The following is a 20,115-nucleotide window of genomic DNA, read 5'->3' on the forward strand; positions in this document are numbered from 1 at the left end:
ACTTACTAAACTAGAGAATGTGTAATGATAGAGATTCTAATGGATCAGTATAATGATAAATGTTGTTTGATTATTGTTACTTCCTGTTCTGCTAGCTGCCAACTGATAAGATACTGTGGACAACAAGAAGTCTTATAATTATCAGTGGCAATTGTGTGATTTCGTGCTGTTGAGGTGCTCTGCTGGCAGGACAGAAAGCCAGAGGCTGAGCGGTTGTGGAATTCCTCCTGGCCAGGCCAGGCACAGGTGCCTGACAGCTCCCATCGCGTGGTGATCCAGCTTGTTTCCTACAGAGTTCCCTTGGTTGTCGATAGATGGGTATGAAAGAAGGCATCACTCAGTTGCTTACAATGTGGAGCTAATTAGCTTCATAGCTGGATGTATTTGTTACGGACTGTGGACTTCCACATGCACCGCAGAATGAACACAGCACGTCCAGCGAAAACATGAGGCAGCCTCTGCTAGCACTGCTCCTCCAGAGCCTTAATTGCTGGCTAAAGCTACCCTCCACACAGTGCTGTGGATACTAACAATTTTTGATGTTAGGCATGCTCCTTTCACAGTGCAAGGCTTGGTATTTAAAGGAACCAGGAAGTCAAATTTACTGTGGAATTTAAGGATTCAGGCATCTGCAACGTTGCATTTAAGGACTACTGTACTCAGCTTAATTACCTAAGTATTAATACATGAATGTCAATTAAGTTTGAAATGGCAGTAGAGGGCTGTATTTAGGCAACCAAACTGAAGCCCATTGCCCCTTCTATCTTTTACCAGGTTGCCATCTAACACGCAAGCCTTTACCACAGGTAAAGGCCTCCGTATGCCTACGTTTGTGCAGGGACATGGTGTGATCTGATGCCATTATCAAACCATGTATTTTCCCTGCCTACATCTTCCCCAAGCTTGACTGAGGAACATTTTCACAGCTCACCTACCAGAACAGACAACAGACAAATGACAGATTTTACAGTGGATCATTATATGCAACAGCCAGCAACTGGGAGATTCGTTGTCATTCTGAATCTCTACACTGCCTGACCTTTTCCTTACCCAGGAGCTTGTTCTTAAACCCGGGCTGCTGCATCATTCTCTTCACACAGACAAATCCAACCACAGTGATGTCCCAGACTGTGCAAAATGAGCATTTAACCGTCTATTCTAAGTCAGCTAGGGAGGCAATTTGACTGCTGGATCCTGAAAACTCAGCATCTCATACATGAGAGCACAAGTCCTAACACAAAGAAAAGGTTCCTAACTAGTGAATCTAGTGCATCCAGTGAGTACTCCTGAAAATCTTGGAGAGTCTCTATGCCATCTTTATGGGAGTCTATACCATTAGAAATCCAGCTGTGGGGAATTTTGCAGAACCTCCGCTTTCTTTGCATTCATTGCTGCTAGACTGTGCAAGGACAGAGCTTTAAATGAAAAGGGCACTGGCTGAAATAAAGCTGAGGACTAAGATTGATTATACTCCCTTAAATGAAAATAACTGTCTTTTAGTCAATTAAATGAGCAATTTGTTCAAGATAATTATGTATTATGAAAGAACCTCATCTCGCTGTGTACCAGCAACACTTCCGCAGCTCTGGATAAATACTGGACAAGGAAATGGCATGTTCCAGTCTATTATACTGTAAGTCAGTCCTGCAGTGGAGAGATCCCTCCTTTTAAGCATCACTGACAACATTACCCTCAATTTTTACACCTGTCCTATTGCCTGGAAAAAGTCTCTGCATATAACCTAAATCCGCCAGCAGCTGAATTTTCTGTGTGATGATAAATTCATTTATTCCTTTTCTTTTCTCAGAGTCCCCACTTATACAGGCATACTGCCATAGACAATGAAAGCCGTCATTCAAGCCATATGTGAACAGAGACATTTGTTTTACAAACTATTAATCTTTGGCAAACCAACAGGCAGCTATCGTAACGTATTGATCCTGCTAGCTGTCCCTTAAATAAATATAATTAGAGCTTCCTGGGTTAGGTTTAAACTGATATTAGCCAGTCAAAGGACTTGTAAATATTAATCTACACTGACCCCTCCCCCGTGCCCACAGGTGCCAGCTTCACACCATTCTCCAGACGTTTCATAATGGGAAGCTGTCCTGGGGAAAGAACTCAGAGGGTGACACGCAAGCAAACAGAATGAGACAAGTGTTCTGGAAATGGTGGTTTGCTGCCTCGCATGAACAAATCCTCTGCTGTTAGAAGGTGATGCAGCTCTACACTGATTGTGGTGGGACCCATGCTGGAAGACACCGGAAAAGATCTAGATCAACCTCTTCATATAAAAAGTCTTTAACCTCTTCATATAAAAAGTGTCTTTAGGAAGCAAACTGCTACTTAAATCTAGGAATGCCAGGGATATGCAGCAATACTAGTTCTGGTATCAACAAAAATTAGTGTTCTACAAATACCTTCCTAAGGGAAGGTCAAGTTAGACCTTCACTAACGAAATCTCAGGAGTTATGTTACTGTACCTGGTTAAGCCTTTTCCAGAATACACAGAGTGGTAGTATGCACTGCTTTCTTTAATGCCAATTCCATAGTAGTGATACCTGTGGAAAAAAAAAAAAAAAAGAGGAGTGTTTATGAGTGACGTGTCATGAAAAACAAAGTGTCAAATTGATTTTCAATGCTTTCTGAAAACTATTCCTAACAGTGTCTATCAATTCCTTTCAACAAAACCTGGTCTCAGAGAAAACAGCATTGTCATGATTCAATCCAAAATTCAAGGATAGGATCTTCTCTAAATTTAAAACACTTTCTCTCTTACAAGAAAGTAGATGGAACAGCAAATCTCTTAGAAACACGTTACATCTCTTTTCCCTAATGTGCATTCTCTTTCGTTTCACTTCATCTGTTGAAAGTGTGCCAGGTTTGATCTACCAGATTTATTTTATCAGGTTTACCACTGATATATTTAGACAATCCCACAGAGCACTTCTCAGTTGAAAATAACTCACCAGTGTAGCCTACTAATTAGTGTTCAGCCTCCTGTGGCTGAAAATGCTCATCCATTCATTCTTCTCTGAGGCTGTAGGCTGACTGACTCTCAATTACTCAGCCATTTAAGCAGTTCTCATCCACATTTGTCTCCCTTGCTGCTCTCCTGGAGATTACTGCTCCCAAATAGAGCTGGAAGAAGGAAACATGTGCCTGTTGCTCAGGCCCTGCAGTGCTGAGCCAACACCTTAACCAAAGACACTAAAGAGGGTGGGTTGGTGCTAAGAAAACTGGCTATGCAGTAGATACTTACTGCTTTCCACTGATTTTGCTACAAAAGAAGTGACCTTCAGGAGGGCAGGAGAGCAAGCTGGGGGCAGCTCTTTCTTTACCGGTCATAGCAAAGTTTGCTTGAGCTCATCTATCAAAGGTGATAGCTCTGTCTTATAAATTCCACTCAACAGATTTAAAAACCTGATTACGTTAAGCCAAATTTGTCTAAGAATGTTATGGACAGTATACTCAGGTTGATTTTACTAAAATTAGCTTGAAAACACCAGGGCAACTGCTTTAACTGAACTGCTTCAAAGTATCACTCGTAGTTCAAGTACATTGCGTGTACACCAAGCCTAACACAGAGGTGACACTTGGCAACACATTGCGCGAATTTCACTGAAACCTCTCAAAAGCTTGAAGAAATGCACTCTCAAGACACAAAGCTCCCAGCAAATAGTTCAGAGAACACATAAACAAAAGCTTTCAGCTCATCTCTGCTGTTCCTCGGGATGCCCATTAAAAAAATCACAATCTTATTGTTTGTTCTTGTATGGGACAGTCACAGATAAGAACAAAACCTTCAAATGCTTTAGAATTACAGAGCTAACCAAAGGCATTAGATACAAAATATATTTAAGAAAATGTTCATTAGAGTGATAAATTTGCTTAGCCTAGGTAGCTTTGAAAATCTCAGCTGAAATAGTCATTCTGTTTCTGGACAGTCTGTTGGGTGCATTCAGGATTTTACAGCAAGAAACGTGACAGAAAGTGGCTGCTATTAACCATCATAGTTTTTACTTTTTGCCTGAAACTGATGAGTCTACATAATATCACTAGATTGCAGTGGCACCTGGCAACCCACAGGAAGGCCGAAAGTTTCTCCCCTATTTCTTTATTGTTAGTTTTCTTGCCCCCTAAGTGTATTTTTCTGAGGGATGGTGATGGGGTGAACTCAGCATTTTTAAATACCTGTTAATACTCAGACGCTCAGACATTGGACCATTTGCTCATAACAATTCTCTTTTTAAAGTCCCATTAAAGTCAGGGTTGTCTGATCAAAGCAAAGTGAGACACCTCAAGGTGGTTTAGGATCCCAACGGGACCTTCCGCTAAATGTCACAATGCAAGACTGTTGTCCTCTGGTTCACACACACATTCTGTGTCACCTATGGTGTGAGTTACCATCCTGAAGGTTTTCAACCACCACTTTTGGTTTAGCAGTATTAAAGAGACAGATGTGGGCTAAAGACCTGGATCTGAAAATTCCTAGTAGTTGACAGAGTTCTTACACAAATGCTAAAGGCATGAACATTTTTTCTTCTTTCATGAACATTAAGTAATTTTAGATGTGACACAAGAGGTATTGAAAACATACACGTATGGATTGCTTGAAATAACAGCATTTACTTCGTTCCGACACTGAACAGGATGAAAAACAAAAGAAAGCTCTGATAGCTTCTTTATCAATGTTATCTGCACATTTGCCATTGACCATGTAAGCAAGCAGTTGCCTACATCTCATTCCAACACACTAAATCTCCTGGTTTCGATCACATGCCATTTTTTAAATTCTAAAAATAAAACTTTGCACTTTCACCACAAATTTGGAATTCCCTCCTGCTAAAGCTGGGGTGGGCCAGAGGCAAGGAAAAGCATTGCTTCTTTACTAAGTTTGGATTCAATATCTAGATTATTCAACATCTAATTCAATGTTAACATATTCGGGCTGGAAACAGAAATTGTTGTATGATTTGGATTCTTAGGTTTCCAGTGGTAGGCAATATAGTTTTTCCTACTCTGGTATGCCCCAAGATATCAGAATTTACCATTGTGACATTTTGTTATGTAGAGAATAGCTATTTTCAGTACCTGTTCTGTGTGTATTAAAGGTACAGCAGTTACCATTCCGATTTCCTTCAGTGATTTGTGTAGTTGAATTTTTAGTACTAAAAAATACAGCTTTACAGACATGACACAGAAACAATTTAAAAAAATATAATCTGTACTTTTCAAGCTCTGTCTCGCATACTTCACAGAGTAATAAGGTGTCAAGATTCTGATTCTCTTACAGGACAAAGTCATTAGGCTGAATGGTTTATTTTGGGCTTCCTGTTGAGAGTAGTATACCCATCCCAGGCACAGTGATAATATCTTCAACCGACAACTTCAAGCACCCTCTTTCCATCTCTTTGTATACATATTTCTGTGTGTATGTACAGTATATATGCATTTTACTATTTATATTTCTATTGTATAATTAATAAAATCAAACCAGTCATCATAGGGAACTTATTCTCAATTTTTGTAACAAACCTTTTAAAAAACAAGCCAAATTGCCTTCCTCTTTTAATTTCAGTGGTTGGCCGTAACATATGTTCCTACGCAACTAGTAGCCCTGATTTTAGCATACACTGACACAAATGATAGCTGATAAGAAAATTATAGGCTTAAGCTGTTCAGGGACTTGCAATAACTTGTTATCACAGGGCCAGCTGCCATATCAGTTTTATTAACCCACTAAATCACTCCTAATAAATAAGATAATAGTTTTCAGACATGATGGATAAAAGCTAAGATTCATCATTGATCAAAGTCTACAAAGAAATTAAATTGTAACTTGAGCTCAAACAGTCTTCTGTGTTTATGGACTGAGCAGTACGTACGTTTTCCCGAATAGCTGCCCCAGGCAATTCATGTATCGTGAAGGTTATAACTTAATTCTAGCAGTGACCACAATATGTTTAACAGTACCCATGCAAAAAGGCAGGTTCAGAACCTGCTGCACAAACAGTTGTGGACTATGAAATATTCATCTAATAGAGCAGTCTGCAGGATTTACAGTGCTGGGTCTTCTTCCATGCAGCAGGAATACAGAAAACATCCCCTAGATTCAGCAATCGGGAGTGATTAGCATGGGCGTGAGAGATGAATGAACTTTGTTAACAAAATTGTGTCCAATGCGTTGTACCTTCTTGGCTAAATGTTTAAATGAGTGGTTTAGTACTGACACTTTTGTACAAATGGGGTTGTTGGATGTAAACACAGAAACACTCTGACTCAAACTTCCAGGATTTGTTAGACCCATTTTTAAGTCTCTCTTTTGCCCAGAAATGGAGATGACAAATGCTGCTTGGAATCAGAGCAGGAACTAACAGTTGTGTATCTCACACCTTTGAACAGCACCTGTATGCCACATCTCAGAGCAGGAATTCTTTCTCAAAACCAATTCATGCTCATGAGAATGCTAGAGAGAGCTTGGCCTTGTTTTGGTGTGGGAGCAAAACAATTTCTGCCACCTTGAAGAGGATGGAAAAGCGAACTGATTTTCTTTGCTTTCTTCTGACCACAGCCAGGCTCTATCGATAGGTTACTGTGTATGCACACAGTGCCCAGTAAGGCACTTTATTCCCAGGCAGTTAGCTTTCCTTTGCAATATAAGAACAATGATTCCATTGGAGAGGAACTGTCTTTTTCCTTTCATGCTTTTGCAGCATCTGGCTCAGTAGAGCCCTGGACAATGATCAGAGCTCCTAGGCAATATTGCCATCTGAAACATCACTGTCAGGAATAGTCTGTCCTATTATTTCTCCTACTAACATTATATCAAAATAATGATAGCAACAACAGAAATAAAACAATGTCACTACACTACCATGCTTTAAAAAATATTATTTAATTGCTAGTAACAAGTGTCTCTTACCAGTCCCAGTAACCCAGCTTTGTTCAGCACAGAAACAGCTTACAACATTTAGAGTCTGTGCTGACATAAATGCAGAGGGTAACTACTCATTTACCGAAACTGATGAACACTCCCTTAATTTGCTTATTAATTTAATGGCAATACGTCTGTAAATTATATTTGTGTGACTAACTGCCACCTGGTGAAAGCAGAAATTAATTTGCTCCTCAGTGAGCCTGGTTCTGAGGGGAATACAGTCCACAACATCAGAGATAGATAATCAGAGATCATTATTTATACTGCCACTTCTCTCTGACTTCTTGCTGCTGTGTATTCAATCTCTGAACTGGAGATATTGTCGCTTGTGCCTCTTGAGAGGTCCTTTTTTGCACAGCAAGAACAATGTCAGTGTATCTTAGTGGAAATGAGAATTGCAGAGGAAAAGTCTCCAAGGAAAACTCTGATGAAAAAAAATAAGGAGAAACAAATGCCAGATGTTCAAACAAAACCCGCTGATGCCTCATCCCTTTGAGGAAATTGTTCAAGAACGGTTAATCCATATGAAAATATGGCATACAGTACCACCAAGGTAAGTAGGGATGTGGGATCTGCTGAAGAAACACGGGGCATGAAGTACTTCTGTGCTAATACTGTTAAACGTCTTAGAGAAAAGGGGAATATAGTGACACATGTCCCAACACAATTAATTTTGTAGCTAGATTCCCATGTCAAAAACTAGATTTGAAACATACTCCTCTACTCAATAGAGGTTGACTTACTGTGCTTTAAATTATGAAGACACTTGATGCGTTTTGGAAGTTTGGATCTTGTTTATTAATCCATTGGATATGTCAGAACAAAAATATAATGAGCATTTGGGAGACTTTTCCCTTTGTATTATCTCATTTGTTATAACTTGAAAGTGGTTCTCTAAATATGCTGTGTTATGAACCTGGCGAAGACTTAACCAAGGCACTGATGAGTTAGTAGGTTGTCAAATATTCCTGCACAGATTGGGAATGCAAGATCTCCTAAAACCTTAAGAACAACACCAGCAGCAATTGTCCATCTGCAAAGCTGACTAAGCCTACATCAGCTTATCACTGTAACCATAGCTGAACTTCACCACAGCAGACAATACGTGAAATCTCTTTTCCCCTACCCTTTCTAATAGTAACTCTACTCAAAACCCCTCTATTCAGCATCTGTAGGCCATCTACAAAAAGAGAAATGTACTTCGGTTCCAGTTTGTCTCTATACAATGCAGATGGTGAACTCTTCCTGAAAAAAATCACTGAATTATGCATTTGTAAGACTGTGACAGAAACTACGCAAGAACTGTCTTCTGTTAAAAAAGAGAAAATATTCCATGCAGGCTTTAATTCCTTTGGATTTTATTTTTATTGCTTATTTAAAATAAACACTTGAGACATACTCAAGAAATAGAATGCCTTTGTAAAAACGTGGAATTTAAATTCTTCCCCACCTTCGTTTATAGTGCAACAAAACCTAATATTCACAAATGACATCTCCTATGAATTCTTCAGTAAAACTAAGGTGGAGTCAACTCTCTACTTCTTATATATCTAAGGCAGGAATAAAACCAAGCACAAGACCATGAAACAACCCCCCAGAGTTATAAAAGTAAACAGTGCATCTTTCAGACATTCCTAGTATATTGCAAAGCTCCTAGGAAGACCACAGTCTCACAGGTTTTTCCCTTGTCAGTCTCCTTTTGTTGTGAGCTTTGCTTATAAATTACTGAAAAGCAAGAGTAACTTTGTCTCTCAGGGCTAAGTCATTCGAAATAAAGAGTTTTCCCAAACAAACAGGAATGTTTGAGTTGCTTCTGTTACTACCAGTATTCTGGATTTCTATCTTGTTCATTAGCAAAATGGTTCTTTGCTAATTTTCTGGGGTTTAGTTTTGTTTCTGTAGACCATCAACTCTTTGTGTTGTCTTCTGTAAGTCAAGGATAGTTTCATGACTCTTATTCAGTAAGTGCATAAACACATTTGTAATTTTAAGAATGAGAAAAGTCCTAGGGCTACTCACATATCTAAAGGCATGCACCTCCTAAGATATAGGCATTAATAATAAATGTTTAATTTCTGTGTATACACAGAAAGCTGGACACAATAGCTATCCTAATTTCCTCCTTGTAGCAATGTCTTATTTTTATGAAAACCTCTTCTGTACTCAACAGAGATATGCAGATAAGGATCTGGTCTAAATATGATTTGGGATTGAAAAGCATTAAGTTTTGGAGAGTTACTTTTTGGAGAGTTACTTTAAAAGAGCAAAATTATTTAACTAGTCCTATTTTATGTTGAATGGCGTAGGCGCTATGTAGGTTTAAATATTTTTTTACACCGGATATTGATAAACACTGAAATAAGTTTAAATCACAGCAGTCAGAAAAGCTCAGAGCCAGCCTTGGCTTCAGGCAATACAGAGAACTATTGTATTTGTGACTCCTCAAACAGAGATAGAACTTTCCTAGAATTACCGAACTCATAGCTTGACACTAGCAATGCCCCAGAGCATTATTTTGACTTCTCTACGTTTCTTATATCAATACACCACACAGTTTTGAATTTCCTTAAGAAGTAGCATTTCCCTGTTAAAAAAACAAAATCAGATTGTGGACAATTCATCAGTCCTTCCTCAGCAGTCTTGATATCAGGACATAGGAGGAGGGCGGCTATGAGGGAATATGTTTTTACCACTGCTCACCACAGTTTTACACTAACTTTACAATGGCCAAAAGCATAAAGCCAGAACCAGAACTAACAAAAATTTTGCAACAGGTGATATATAATTATCTGTTGTATATTTTTACAGCCCAATATTCCACAGATCAAATATACAAATTGGATACCTTATTTATGAAATGACTGCGCTATAGGTTGTGTACTTTTCAGAGTTTTTATAAATTGCCCACCACAATGAGCAGACATACACCTTCTTTCTCAATTTAAGACAATGCTTTTTTCTAGTGTCTTTAAATGAATACATATTGTTATGTAGATAACACCATGAAAGTTGCTAGGTTTGAAAAAGGCAAATAAAATCGAAGTTAAATTGCACATTATTTATAGAAAGATGAGCAGCTGTAACCAAGATACAGGTATTATATAATGGGTTTTACATATAACATTTTGACATATATTTGCAACAAATGCATGGCTCTATAAACATGAAGACAATTTTTAGAAGCTTAGTCAGTTTAGTCTTAGAAATTATGCCTGCAGTAATGTTTTCAAATTCAAACTCTGTATCAATTTCTTCATGTACATGAAAGTTATCACTTGCAGCTTGCCATCTGAATAAACCCCCCCTGCCAATTAGTATATGCCAAGGAGATATGGAAATACATGTCATTCCTAGAATAAATTCTGTAAGTGGATACACAGATAATTGTGCCTTACTTTGAATGGCCCCTTGTTCCAAGCCGCCTTGTGGTAAGCAGAGGGAATTTCTGCCGAATGGTCTAAAGAGAAAATAACTGTATTAATTTCTAACACTGGTGTACTTTCTCAGCAATCTGCTCACAGAAAAATCGTAGAGTAAATATATGGTCTAATGTAGTCCATGAATAAACATTTGTGACACTTATGTCACAACATAAACAATTAAGCACATCTTACACTGCAGGGGTCCTTCCAACCTCGTCCATCTCGCTGTCTATCTCCAGTATTCCCACCCATAAACTCCTTCCCACCTGTTCTTCCTTTCCATTTTCACTTCTACAATTGAAAATCTAGATTTCGGCACCAGGATCCTGTTTCATCAGGACCCTAAAGTACAACTGTACCTTCTGCTTCAGAGATCTAAACAGAACCAGGGAAAGATCTGCCCTTTATTCTGTTTTCAAAGTCAAACAACTAAAAATAAATCAAACAACTGAAAATAAACTTATTTTTGATGTGAAAAGTGTGATCTGAAGGTTAAAGCAAGCAAATATTTGCCTCACAGGTACTTTTGTGTCCTCCATTATCAGTGCTGGACAGTCTTAAACTTATTTATGCTCACTGAAACCCTGTGAAAGTTTCCGTCAGCTCTGTGCCGCACATAAAGAATTCATGTTATGTGCTTTAATCTAAGTCAAGCAAAACATTCTGTCACTGGACTCCTGAGATTGAGATTAGTGCCCTAAAAACATCCTACTCTTCCTCTAAAGAATTATGTTTAAGGCAAAAGGTTTATTAAGTAAAAAAAGTAATTCAGTAATAGAGGTGGATCTAATAGATCACTATCAAAACAATGTTTAAATTGAAAGCCATTGTGTTTCTCATTTATACTGAAACTGTGTAATTAAAATTAGACATACACTTTCTCAGTATATCCAATTCAAGAGGAAAAAAAGAGTAAGTGAACGTTTTTTGAACTGGATTTTAAATCCATTATTAGTACTTAATTAAATTAATGTATTTTGCTATGTATGAACAATGACTAGATCAGTAGTGTTTAAAAAAAGATGATCCTTGAAGCATTTTTGGTTTCCTGTTTCACTAACTGCTCGGGATTTAATCTGGAGAGTTCACATCTCCCTTTCATTAAATGATTTCAGGATTAATTGTAGGGAAGGGTATAAAAGAGGATGAATCAACAATTTTTCACTCAGGAGCTCTTTGTGTTATTAATTTTGATTCCCCTTCTTGTATTGCTTCTTGTGTCACATCTCACTTTACACTGCCCTTAGTATAATTAAAAGTGTCCTCCATGTCAGATCTGGTTTTGTGGAAAGAACACTATTAATGTCATCATCAGAAAGGGAAAAAAAAAGCTTTCAGAGATAATGCCTTTTTTGGTCTGAAATAAACATAAATCAAAGGGAGTTTCAGGTTCCTTCTCCTAAAGCTGATGTCATGAAATCCCTTCAGACAGAACAGTGTAGTTAGTCTGATTCCATGTACATTAGCAGTAGAAAACATGTGAGTCTGAGAGGAATTTTGACAGAGGTGTACTAAGCTGTGATTTTAACAAATCTCACAAATTATGAAGGCATTTACTCTTTACCTTCCCAAAAGTTGCAGCACAGGCAGGTTCCAGCTTCTCTTTTCTGCAGAAGTCTAAATAATGTGCATAAAGGATGCATCTTGGTAAACAAACTCCTTCACAAACAATGTAGTTTTCTTCCAGCCTGTATAGAGAAAGAAACTGCCAGAGTAAGAAGCAACGTGCCAAGACTCCTGATTTTTTTTTTCCTTCTGGTTATTGGTACTGTCCTCTTATTTTTAATTTTACTGAAGAATTCCATGAGAGCACACAGATAAATTCCTCCTGAACAAGACAGACACTACAGACTGATCACACTTGGTGCTTAAGCTAGTTGCAGAATATGGAAAACCTGGGGCCAGGTCCTTTTTTGTAATGAGTCTTTTTCAATGTCTGGACTTTTTGGCTTTATACAAATAATTAAATGTTCATCACCTAAGAGCCAGCCTTGCTCTGAAAATAAGAGCACTAGCTAGACTACGAAAGACTTGAGTTTAAGTCTGTCCTTTCCACTGCATCTTTAACACCTGGGCTAATGTCTCTTTTCTTCCTACTTTTGCTTTTTAATTTCCATGCCGGACCTGGATCTGTTTCTTGACCAAACCACACTGAAAAGCAAAGATAGATCTGGCTTTTTCTGAAGGGGGTGCACTTCTGTGTAGCTTCCCAATCAGTTTACAGAATGCAAGTGCCTAGTGGTGGTCATTAAAGTAAAATTTAAGAAAAACGAAGTAAGAAACTGGCTGTCTTCACTTGAACTGAACTCTTGGTAACAGCTGGGTATTTCACTGTTGTCATGTTTCTTTTCTTTATCAGTTTACATTATTTGCTACTCCTGGGATGATGCGCAATAAATTTATTTCTCCAATTACAGAAATCTGTAAGGAAATACTGTCTAGTAAATGCTGCATACTGAATAATTTTGCACTGACTCACCAGACTCAAATCCTTACAATTTACGCTCAGAAGTCAAATGTAAACTAGACTATGAAACTGAGTAATCTGGATTACTCTAATTTTTCAGCTAGAAGGAAAAAAAAAAATCTAAATTTACCGTCTGTATTTGGTAACTAAACTCTCGTTTAATTTAACGTAACTCCTCCCTAATTTCAAGTGTGCTTTAATAGGAACATTTATCAATGAACGTCTGCAGAATTTGACCTCTTGGTTGGTTAATTTTTGCCCAGATAAATGAAGCAAAGTTAGGGCTTCCGCGGACGGTAGAATATAATGTAAAAAAACACATGCTAACACAGTCATAGCCCTAAAGGATGATTAAAGCATCCACTCGTTAACGTAATTCTTAAGTAATGCTTCATTTCTACACTTTTCCGGTACGTTTCATCGATAGCCACGTACTGTGAGAATCCGGCAGAGATTTCCGTCAACTGACAGAACTCTGCTAACTTTAAAAAAAAAAAAAAATCATAAAAGTTGGGGGCGGATGTCCTCACTGGAGGCTTACCCGCAGAAAACCCACCTAACCAAACATCCCACATCCATTCCTAAAAGCGCTGCGAGGCGTAACATCCCCCCCCCCCCCCCCCCCCCCCATCGCCTTGGCAGGACCGTCCCGCCGGGCCCGAGGGACACCCGGGCTGGGGCCCGGGGCGGCGGCGGGCAGCGGGGCCTCTCCGCCGGAGCCCTACCATTGCAGGGTGAGCTGAGTCTGCTTCTTCTTGTCCTTCATGCTCTGCGTGGCGCTCCTCCTGGCAGACGGGCTCCGGTCCGCGGCTTTTAGCGCGCCGTCCCGGGCGCCCGCATCCTCTTCTTCCGAGGAGAGCGCTTCGCTGTTAAAGCGTGTTTCTGAGCGCCGGGGCGGGGCGGGGAACAACAAGAAGAGAAGCCCACGGGCATCGTTACGGTCAGGCAGCGCGCCGCCCTCCTCCGTCCAACCGCATCCGTTCAACCGGCCCGAAGGGACGGGCCCGGCCGCCCCCGCCTCACCTCGGGTCGTGTCCCCCCCCCCCCCCCCCGCCGGTTCCCCGGCAGCAGCGACGGCTCGGACGCCGCCCGAACCTCACCTGCCCCGACCGCGGGCTGGAGAAGGGGCCCCCCCACCTCTTACCTGACTTGATGCCGGCGGGCAGCGCCGGCTCCGGGAGCCCTCTCTCGGCGCCCGCCGCGGCGCACAGCCCCTCCTCGGCGAAAGGCAGCAGACCTCGCCCCGCCAAGCCCGCGTAGCAATCCTCCGGCGCGGCGGCGGCGGCGGGCACCGCCGGCGCGGCCGGGAGGCGGAGGAAGGCGTCCTCTTGCTCGGATCCTTTGGCCATGGCTCCTCACCGCCGCCGGCTCCTCTGCCCCGCCGCGGGGCACCCGGCGCCCATGGGCGGCGGGAGGAGCGGGGGCGGGACGGGGCGGGTGCGGCGCCGGCCGTTTGTGCGGGGCTCCGGCACCTGGGCGGGAGCCGGTGTCAGCCAGGCGCCGCCGCCGGCAGCGCGAGGGGAGGGGAAGCCGCCTTGGAGGTCGCGTCTCCCCGTCCCTGCCCCTCCCGCCTCCCCGCCCGCCGCCGCCGCCGTGCTCAGGGCGGGCTGGTCGAGCCCGGCCGGGAGGCGACGGGGCACGGCTGGAGGGTCGGGGGAGGCGGCCCGGAGCGGAGCCGCTGGGGCCTGACTTAATCGTTAACTGCCGGCGGCGGAGGCTCTCGCCCCTGTCAGGGAGTAGCTCCCGGCCCGCCGCGGCGGAGGGAAGGGGGGCGGCCGCGGCGGCTCCCCCCCCCCCTCCCCAGCCCCTCCGGCTGAGGGCGAGGGGCGGCCGGCGGGCCCTCGGCCCCTGGCAGCAGCCGCCTGACAGCCGCCAGGCCCAGGGCGGGAGCCGGCCGTGGCTGCAGGCCGCGGAGCCCTCCGGGGCTACCGCCCGTGGCCGCCGGTGTTTCCTCGTGGAGTTTTGTGGGTGTCGGAAGAAAACGCCTTCATTTTGCACTGATAAATCACGTAGATCTGGCAGGCGTGTCTTTGATTTGCTCCACACCAGCCTGAGAGAGATGGACGGGGGGGGGGCAATCACAGAAAGATTGCCCCTGCTTTTTCCAAAGTTGTCAGTGGGATGGAAAATTAGCCTTATCACTGCAACAGCCACTGTTTTAATATGTCCTGTTAAAGCAAAATCTTGGGCATTTTGCTCCTCCCAGGTAAGGGCTGGGAGTCTGCAGTGTGGCTAGTGGTGGCAAGCATCCCTGAAATGCTGTATCAGATGAATGTTAGAGGCATTCTTCCAGCCGTCAAGTAGTGTTGGGCTGTCACAGACGCAAAGCTTGTGAAGAGCTGTTCTTCCTTCTACTCTCTTCCAGTCACCTGCTGCACCTCAAGTCATTGGTCCCACCAGCAGTACAAAGCAGAGGAATAGTACCCCTTCCACTCCTGCACAGATACATTGTCAGACGAACTATCAGCTATTGCATCTGTATTTAACAAAACCCCAGGTGTGACCGTAACCTGCCAAAAGGCCCCAAACCACATCATCAGTGTGAATGACAGACTTCAGAAATGAGGAAGACTTGTGAGAATCCCGGAGTCAAAAACGGTGTTTAGCCTAACTTTCTGCTGCTTCTACTTACACCTCTTCCCTTAACTGTGTAAAATAGATTTGCTTCCTTACTGGTTACTCTAATCAAACATTTCTTCACTGTTACAATGTCCCCTTCTTACTTTATTTGTGATGCTATACATGACTTTGTCCATATGCCTGTGTCCATACATGACTTTGTCGGTGCATCGGTTCTTAGCATCACTCACTGAGACAGTTCAGCTTCTGGTTTCAATGGCTTTGTTCGGAGGTTACAGTAAAACTACATTTGACTCTCTGACTTCTCTGTGACTTTTGGCTGAGCCAAGTACTTCAGAATCTGGCCCACAAGGATCACTTTTTCTATAGTGTAACAAAACCTCCCAGCTCCTAATGGTTGCGTTGAATCTTTTGTGAGCAAAATCCAATGTGCCATTGACTTTCTGGTATAATATGGAGCTAAACATGGTTATTTGTTGTGTAAGAGCAGGATTCTCCTTTGCTATGATGTCAGAACATCCTCAGTGATGCTGATGAATTCTAGCCATCATCAACACAGGGATTAACTGAGTGATTAACTTCACCTAAAACTGGTGATGATTTTAAGAGCTTTTTCAGTAAACAGTAGTTTTCCTTGGACCTAGTAATGTTCTCTGGCTCATATAAACTGTCCCCTACTTGTTCTTTCAAAGCCAGTGAAATATTGTTGTGAGGTGTTACCAGCTTTGTATAAAACTAAGCTTATGTCTGCAGTAGTAGAGAAAGAAACGTGGACAGTCCAGTGCTCCTAGGTAAACACACGAATGTTCAAACATGCACGAGAACAGGTACATCATCCAGTGCCAACATGTGAGCAAACATATCTACTCTAATAGAAATAAGGGATTTTTTTAATAATTAACACACTATAAATTAAATATAAAATATTTTCCTCTGACAGGAGACAGACAGTGCTCTTTAATAAACTCAAACTCTTTTAAAAAAAGGTTCTGTATGAAAACACTGGCAGATAAAGTAATTTACGGGACAGAAAGTTTAATCCTGGCAAGCAAAGGGAAACTGTGGTGTTTAAACTGTTCATTTGTGCATCAATTAAAACAGCCAAATCCTTTTGCTTTCTAGAAAATATTTCTCTATAGTTGGAGGTTGGTGGTGTGTCTATTTACAGGGTCACCAGGGCTGCTGCTCAGCCAAGCCAGCCTCTGACTCTCATCATTACGGGCCTGTCCCTCCTACTGACACTAGTGCTGGAGGTGTGCTTGGCAATGTGGACATACACTCTTCAAGTTCAGTATCTTCTCCTCTGCCACTTAGTCCTGCTGATGTTCTTGAAATTTTCTGCTTATTCTCTCATTCAGTCTCATTTTCCATCATGGACTATAGCTCTGAAAGACTTAATGGACAGATAGAGATCATCTTGTCCATCCCATCCGTTCCAGTGACAACAAGGCAGGATTACAGACAGGTATTATTATACCTATATGGTTCCCAAAACTGCTTCTTGCTTGTTTTTGAAGATCTCTGATGATAGAGGGACACATCATACTCAGATCATCTGTCAATGAAAAATGCTCATTAGTGTCAAACAATCTCCCTTCAGCGTGCATCCACCGCTTCTTTTTTCTGTCTGTCTAAGAACACGATCACCCTTGTTCTATTTTCATCACTTCTTCAGTATTTGAGGACTGTTATCATGTCTCTTCTCTGATTCTCTGTCATTTTATTACTAAAACCAAACCAGTACAATTAAATCAGCTGTACCGGTTTCTTGCATCTCCTTGTGTCTTCCAGTATTGCTCCTGCCTCCCAACTCTTTTCAACTTATTTTTAATCCTTATTTTTTGCCTTTTTGTATCACCATGGGAGATTTCTTTTCCATTCCTCAGAGTATACCTACTCGGCAGTCACCATGCCATGTTTTGCTGCCAGGGAGTTCTCAGGATAGTTGTAATTGTCACATCTCTGGTACCTGCATGGTACTTCTGTGGTATTTTACTGGCACCGCAGAACTCCCAACATGGACTGCCCAACCCAGCCAAAAAGCCCAAGGAGTTATCCACAGCTTTGCAGTCTCAAGCAATTTTCTTTGCTACTTCACAATTTTCTCTATAACTTCCTTAAAAATCGCGATACCTTCACATTATTGGAACTAAAATGGTTGCCCTAGCTTTGGCTTTCATCTTCCATCTTACCTAGTTCACCCCTCATCACCTTCTTTCAGACTGTTCCTGCTTCCACCCAGTGACTACCATTCTCTTTGTACCATGTTACTTCCATTTTCAAGTCCATTTACCAGCCTGTTGAGCCAGACTTCAACTCTGCCTTCAGAGACACCTTTGCTCTTATTTTTGGTTTTTTTTTTTTTTTTGTCTGACTTCCATAGAGCCTTTGCCTCACTAATGTGTTCTGGAGTACTTATTCCAGTAGAAGCAAATCATCGCCCATCTGTCTTCTGTTTACTGGACCTTAAATGTGAGAAGTTGTCACACCTGCCTATTGAACATGTTGATTTGAGGCAACTGGAAAGGTCTCTTACAAAATACCTAGCACACCGTGCACTACTCTTTTTACCTTGAGGAGTTAATTCCTAGTTTTCTGTTGTTTGATGTAATCTCAGAAGCATTCCTCCTGATGAAAAGGTCATATTTCATATAAACAAAACATACTGCTTTCATTATCGCTTGGCATTCTTACCCTTGTACTCCACTCCAAGGCTAGTATCATGGCTAGAAAAGTGCTCTGAGTCTTTCTTAGCAAACATCTCTACAAACCCAAAATTTTCAAAATGGATTTCATGCTAGATGCACAGTTGGGCTGGCTGGAGCCATAAGTACCGTGGACATTTCAGCACAGCTCGTGCCTAGGAATTTGTATGATCATTGCGGTGTGCCTGTAGAAAATTGGGATCCTGTCAATATTGCTCATTACTGAGCGGATTCTAAATTATGAAGTAGAACAGTTAAAGCATGTATCCACAGATAACTATTTCTTTATTATTTTCTTATTCAAAAATTGCAGTTGTATATAGATGTATATATATGTATGTGTGTCTGTATACATATATGTAATTGCAATCATTGCCCAGAGAGGTGGCAGATGCCTCCTCCCTGGAAATATCCAAGGCCAGGTTGGACGGGGCTCTGAGCAACCTGGTGTCGTTGAAGATGTCCCTGCTCATGGCAGAGGGGTTGGACTAGATGATTTCTAAAGGTCCCTTCCAACCCAAACAATTCTATGATTCTGTGATTTGTCCCTGAAGCACGGGATACCTCTTGCCTAATTTTGTCTCAGAGTTAGGTTTTCTGACTCTAATCTGGTCACCTCAGCCTCCCTTCATAGTCAGTGGAGAAAAAAAGGTGTCTCCCAGGGTTAATACGTACCAGGTGCATTACCCACTGAAACAAATCATCCTCTCAAATCCATTTATCTTCCTTGTCAGTTCTGAGAGCCTAGGAAGTCTTGCATAGTTTTAAATGAATTTTGTAATGGTATAATCCCACCAAAATTCAACAGATTCTGTTATACAGACTGGACTAAATGCTCAGATACATGTGCTCTGTAGCACAATAGAATTATTTTTCAGTAATTTACATGTGAAATATCTTTTATATCGGCACGCGGGTATTGCACCATTTCACCTTGCTGCAGCGTTCCTTTTTTTTTGTTGCCAACACAACATGTTGAAACAAAATGTTTTTAACTTTATTTGTATCAGTGTGACTTTCCAGTACCAACAATCTACTTGAGGGACTCTGTATGTTGAACTGAAGAAGGTTTGGAAGATAAATGCAGCAATAGAAATATAACTTGTTATTGATCTGTTCCTGCATAACTTCATGATGTTTACGTAAGCGTTGGAAACTGTTTCACCTCATATCCTCCCCAGACAAATTAACTACACAGAAGCTGTGATACTGTGTTGATGTCAGGACTCTTGGTAGACTCCAACACCGATTTCTTTCCAAATATGCTGACAGTACAATAAGAGAACAGTACGGTACATGCCAGTATTCCACAAGGAATTAATAAGGTAATTTCTCATTAACGTCAGCGTTTGACATTCATTCTGCCTTGACGTAGCTTGAATCTAGTTCTTTCTGACGGTCCATTTCTGTTTTCCTCCAACTCATCACAAGAAACAGTTTTAACTAACAACAATTCAAACAAGACAGCTTTCCTGTTTTTTTGTGGGGTTTTTTTGTTTGTTTGTTTGGGTTTTTGTTGTTGTTGTTGTTTTGGTTTGTTTTGTTTGGTTTTTTTTTTTTTTTTCCTAGCCACATCTCAGTGTTTGCTTTTTGAGAGTATTTTGCTCTTGACAAAAAACTAATTCAGTGCACTCAACTAAAATCCCCTGTGCATTTCACTGCCAATGCCTTTTGAAAGGATATAACCAGGAATAAGTTTTTTAATCACACAAATTTCTTTAGAGAAATACCTATCTATGAATTAAAGGGTCAAAGCATTGAAGCATTCTCTGTAATCTTAGGTTTATTGTTTCCAATAGTTATCCAATCATTCCTTTTGATCGACTAATTGTAATGATGGCTTTAGATCATCACTCACTATAAGGAAAAATTCTTTGCCTTTGCATGTTTATTGCTCTTTTCTCTGAGCCCTTCCCAAGGTGCTTATACCTCAGCATTACTCTAAAGAATTTATTTTGTTCTGGCAGCTTGAGTCACCAGTTGTGTGAATACAACCAAAAG

General features: G+C 41.3%; 1 protein-coding gene across 1 annotated transcript in view; it reads right to left on the reverse strand.

The window, feature by feature from the left end:
* RFX6 (regulatory factor X6) overlaps positions 1-14,178 on the reverse strand; it is a 36,586-nt gene extending 22,408 nt beyond the window's left edge. The window contains exons 1-5 of the mRNA XM_042796016.1: positions 13,974-14,178; positions 13,555-13,711; positions 11,927-12,050; positions 10,336-10,397; positions 2,484-2,561 (exon numbers count right to left, since the gene is read on the reverse strand). Of these exons, the coding sequence (XP_042651950.1) occupies positions 2,484-2,561; positions 10,336-10,397; positions 11,927-12,050; positions 13,555-13,711; positions 13,974-14,178 (626 nt within the window). The remainder of the gene's footprint in view (positions 1-2,483; positions 2,562-10,335; positions 10,398-11,926; positions 12,051-13,554; positions 13,712-13,973) is intronic.
* Between the last annotated feature and the right edge of the window lie 5,937 nt (positions 14,179-20,115).

Source organism: Tyto alba, unplaced genomic scaffold (genome assembly GCF_018691265.1).
Source record: "Tyto alba isolate M040663 unplaced genomic scaffold, T.alba_DEE_v4.0 Super-Scaffold_22, whole genome shotgun sequence".
Classification (NCBI taxonomy): Eukaryota; Metazoa; Chordata; class Aves; order Strigiformes; family Tytonidae; genus Tyto; species Tyto alba.